We start from the raw sequence: 5024 nt of genomic DNA, 5'->3' as shown, positions 1-5024 counted from the left end.
TTATTTATCAAACTACGTATTGTTTTATTCCATTTCAGCTCTCAATCAAAGTCATATTTCACATGAATGATACACATGAATAAAACATCGCTACAGAAGTTAATAAAATGAAATAACTAGCTTGTGGTGAGAGGATTCCTTTCATCATCAAATAGTAAAACAATACTTCAGTTTTGATAATACAGGCGTGTAGCTTATATGATTTCTATAAAAGTAGATGATGCTACAAGAGTAACAGTGCATTGAGAATGGAGACACCCAGTTTGAGTATAAAAGCTTCAGATAACAGCTGTAGAAGACAGCAGTCGAGAAGCATCTTTCGAGCACTTCACATCCTCTTCCAGCTAACTTTGTGAGAAGAATCATCATGTCTCATCACTCCATCCTCGCCTCCTCAGGACACAAGCACTTCAGCTCCTGTTCCGTAGCTTTACCCAAGCATTCCAGCTCTCACAGCATCTTATCCCACTCTTCTAAACACACGGGAGATGGACACAAGACTCAACATTGCTTCAGCAGCTCAAGTGCCCACAACATTGGATCCAAGGGTCACAAGATGTCATTTGGAAGTCTACATAAAAGTGGACATGGATCTGGATTTGGAGGAATGGGCGGTGGTCTTGGAGGACAATCAGGATGTGGAGGTATCACCCCTGTGACTGTGAATGAATGTCTCCTGGCTCCACTTAACTTGGAGATTGACACCAACATCCAAAGAGTTAGAAATGATGAGAAGAACCAAATTAAAGGCCTCAACAATAAGTTTGCTTCTTTTATTGACAAGGTAAGAAAAACTGTAAATTTAGATATGCCGCTGTATGTTTTTCAGAGATAGAAAGGATAAATTTATTTGTGAATTTCCATACCTACCCCTCATATAGATGAAAAATTGAGTTAAACTGAATTGAAATTGAGATCAAAATTATACCAGCAGATTGAATAAATTAACTAACTGCAGATTTAGCATAAACTGCACCAAAAAGTTGCAAGCTGTGACTTGCATCAATTTTATATAAAAAGTATGACTTTTCTTGGCACTTGTCAAATTTGAAGTTTCAATAAAAGTAATTCTGGGTTTCACAGAGTGGGCAGTGGCTACACGTTTGGTTGTGATTTATCAACAAAGACAGAAAATAGAGTAAACTTTGGTACATGTCATTGTCTGGATTTTACAAAGGTTTAAATGTGGAAAATATATTAAATCAAACTAGATTTTTCTTAATTTGGTGCAAATCCCTCCAACTTTCAATTTTCTTAGACGGGTGTTAAAATCTGAGCCATAGTTTTTGCAAATGTAGATGGCAAGCAAGGCTCATTAGGTGCCTACACCATTTCCACTCAGGTTCGATAACCTTAAGGCACCATCTGAAATTTATGGAATCTCCCATTATTTATAACCATAGTTGCAAGTAGCTTGGATCCATTTATGGTCTTGTGCAAAAGAGGATGAGTCAATCTGCTGTATAAAAAAGGAATCCACCAGGCCCAGAAGATACTACAATCGTATTTTACCAAGTCAGATAGATTACAATTATCTAGAAGAAGAAAGAAAAAAAATCACTATTTACTAATTCATCTCTATGAATTTTTTTTTCCTCAAAGGTGAGATTTCTGGAGCAGCAAAATAAGATGCTGGAGACAAAATGGTCCCTTCTGCAAGAACAAAGGACTGCCCGTTGTCAGATTGAACCATTGTTTGAGGCTTTTATCAGCAACCTCAGAAGTCAACTGGAGAACTTGGCATGTGAGAGAGCTCGTTTGGACACAGAGAGAAACAACATGGAAAGAACTGTTGAAGATCTGAGAAGAAGGTACTGATTGTCAAATTGCTGAAACTGTATCCCCCCCCCCAACATTGGGCATCATTATTATGGGATCCATATCATCTAATTCCCACATTCTCCCACATTGAATATAATTTTTTTTGTAGCTAAAATCTGTAACAAACATTTTTTGTGAAACATTCTAATTGCAAATTCAGACACTGTTGCAATGCAGTCCTATAAATACTCGGATAGTACTCGATAGAAGTCTGGGTGCATGGCTGTTTGTCAGCCTTGGTTGCCGCCAAGGTGGTCCTCTGTTGCATGCCGTATAGGAAAGTTGTAATAGTGTTCCATTTTAATTTTTTGGGCCATTCTTCCAATTCTAAGGCGCTGTGTTGTTGCATTTGTTGCCACATTGTATTACATTCAGTATTAAAGTTAGGGCCTACCTGAATAACATTGGCAACAAAGAGATCAGATCTTCTTGATGTGTAGTCTAGTCAGCCATTTAAATGCCTTATAGATCATATGAGTTTACAGAACAGATCAGTGACTAATTTTTTCATGGATGAACTTTTTGCCAATAAGTTGAAGTCTTTGTGAATATTTTATCAAGGCCCTCCACCTTCCTTGTGCCATTCGCATTACCTTTGTCTTCTTGTGGTAGAATGGTCTTCAAAAAAATCATCAAATACAAAGCCACACACAAGATATTAACCAATAGTGTGTTCCCTACAGCTATGAAGAAGAGTTGAATCGTCGCACAGCAGCAGAGAATGAATTTGTCAGTATCAAGAGGGTAAGTCTGAAAATTGTAAAAATAACTATTGTAAGTTAAAACCACTTGGTCTTAAAGGGATTGTTCACCTTTTTAATCATCATCACTGTGGTCAGTGACTGGCTGCCTCAGTCATGCGCTGCCCCTCTGAAAGAGGAACTCAGGTATGATACAGAGGAGCTGTGAGATAGGTTGGTAACATATAGGTTTTTATTCTTAGACAACATGGGTTTTTAAAACTAAAAACATGAGGGAAACCCCTTTAAGAGAACATGAAAATGTGGATATGTGTTTGCATTATATATCACTTTATGAATTATATATGTGCCTTAGGATGTTGATGCTGCCTATATGAACAAAGCTGAACTTCAGGCCAGGGCAGACTCTCTCTCTGATGAAATCAACTTCTTAAGGACTTTATATGATGCGGTAATTATGCTAATTGTGGTTCATTTCCACTGAATATTGTATCAGTTGTATTGTGTCATATAATAATATATATTTTTTCTTTTGTTTTACAGGAGATCAGTCAGCTCCAGGCTCAGATCTCAGATACCTCAGTGGTTGTGTCCATGGACAACAGCCGAGACCTGGACATGGACAGCATCATCGCCGAGGTCAGATCTCAATATGAAGAGATTGCCAGCAGGAGCAGAGCTGAGGCCGAGGCCATGTATCAGTCAAGGGTAAGGATAAAACGTGAGTACATAATTCAAATTTGTCTGGATTAACCGTATATTTTAATCCTTGAATATTCTTTGGGCTGGCAGTTTGATGAACTCCGTATGGTAGCTGGAAGAAATGGAGATGATCTGCAGAGCAGCCGAAATGAGATAGCTGGACTTAATCAAACAATCCAGAGACTTAAAGGAGAGATAGAGTGTGCTAAGGCCCAGGTAAAAACAATGAAATTTAGTGAATGACACATTTCACCTGAGGATGCAAAAAACAATACTAATTCTTGAGATATTTCTAGCGTGCGGCCCTGGAAGCTGCTATCGCAGAGGCTGAAGAACGTGGAGAAGCTGCTGTCAGAGATGCCAAGAACAAACTGGCCGAACTGGAGTCTGCCCTACAGAAGGCCAAGCAGGACATGGCTCGTCAACTGAGAGAATACCAGGAGCTCATGAATGTCAAACTGGCTCTGGATATTGAGATCGCCACTTATAAGAAAATGCTGGAAGGAGAAGAATGCAGGTAAATATCGTACAACCTCCTGGAGACAAAACCATGACCAATGTGCAAATGATTACAAAACGATGTAGTATAACAGCTGTATATAATTACCGTATGTATAGGCATCATGATAAAATGACCTCATTGTATATCATAGTAATCATAAAACGAGACACAAATATGTTAAGAAAGAACTAGAATACTGTTACAGCAACACAACTCAAAAAATCAATGTTCTGTTTCAGGATGTCTGGTGACAGCTCCGTGAATATATGTAAGTATCCGTAATTTAATTGCTATCTTTATATAAGTACACAAGGGCCACAATTTGTCAGATTCCTCTACTCCTGAGGTACATAGTATTCAAATCTGGAACATTTCTGTCATAATTGCCTGAAGGGTGGTGGTTCCACTTCTGGGACACATGGAGTTCTTCAGCTCCCAGTTCACACTTGAGAAAAGAGGAGACAGGTTGGCAACACATGCAAGCGGCTAATAGAGCCGGTCACACAATTTCCCTTAACAGTGCCACCCCTAAAGTGCATCACGCCCAATACCGCTCCTTGCCATTCCTCTACTTGACATGATGGAAGTGAGCTGCAAATAGAGGATACTCACTACAAAAGTTCAAGGAGGGCATGGATGCTTTTCTTGATAAATATATTACAGGAAATGGAGACTAGATTCTGTGATAAGACGTTAATCGAGGCAACCAGTCTGATTGCTATATGTGGAGTCTGAAAGGAAAATTTCCCCTAATATGGGGACTTAGCATCTACCTCATGGGGTGTTTGCATTCCTCTGGATCAACATGTTAGGTTATAGGTTGAACACAATGGATTTCTTTCAACCTTAAAAACTAGGAACCTTTCAACATTATCATTTTAACTTGGTATTAAAAAATGTATATCCAATAATTTGTGTAACTAATTTGTTTCCAACCCTCTGCAGCTGTTCTACACTCCAGCACTGGAGGAAAACACCATTCAGGAGGCCACCAGGGTGGACATCACCATTCTCATCACCACCATAAAACCAACACCCATGTCTCCAGCAAGCATCACTCTGGCCACAGCCACCATTGTTAAAGTGGACTGGTGGACTAGAGGTCCAGAATTAACACCCAGTGGATATCATTATAGCGTATATTTAGAAATATGCTTTGTTGCTATTCTTGTAGGAAAGTGAGAGTCCAATATATTTTATTCCGGTTGTTTCACTTACATTTTTAGGATGCATTGTAATAGTGACTGCTTGTCTATGCTGCCTTCAATAAACCGAGCTGATTGCAAAACTCATTATTT

General features: G+C 38.9%; 1 protein-coding gene across 1 annotated transcript; it reads left to right on the top strand.

Annotated features, from left to right (window-relative positions):
- The first annotated feature begins 367 nt into the window (after positions 1 to 367).
- On the top strand, positions 368 to 4808 carry LOC141250233 (keratin, type II cytoskeletal cochleal-like). The gene is made up of 9 exons (XM_073669898.1): positions 368 to 784; positions 1603 to 1811; positions 2505 to 2565; positions 2878 to 2973; positions 3066 to 3230; positions 3315 to 3440; positions 3521 to 3741; positions 3966 to 3994; positions 4672 to 4808. Exons 1-9 carry the CDS (start codon positions 368 to 370, stop codon positions 4806 to 4808), a joined length of 1461 nt encoding a protein of 486 aa, XP_073525999.1.
- Positions 4809 to 5024: the final 216 nt, after the last annotated feature.

This window comes from Phyllobates terribilis, unplaced genomic scaffold, assembly GCF_046119375.1.
Source record: "Phyllobates terribilis strain yellow unplaced genomic scaffold, ASM4611937v1 Scaffold_2__4_contigs__length_985480577, whole genome shotgun sequence".
Classification (NCBI taxonomy): domain Eukaryota; kingdom Metazoa; phylum Chordata; class Amphibia; order Anura; family Dendrobatidae; genus Phyllobates; species Phyllobates terribilis.
Note: the sequence above shows the minus strand (reverse complement) of the source record. Positions and strands in the feature narration are given on the sequence as shown.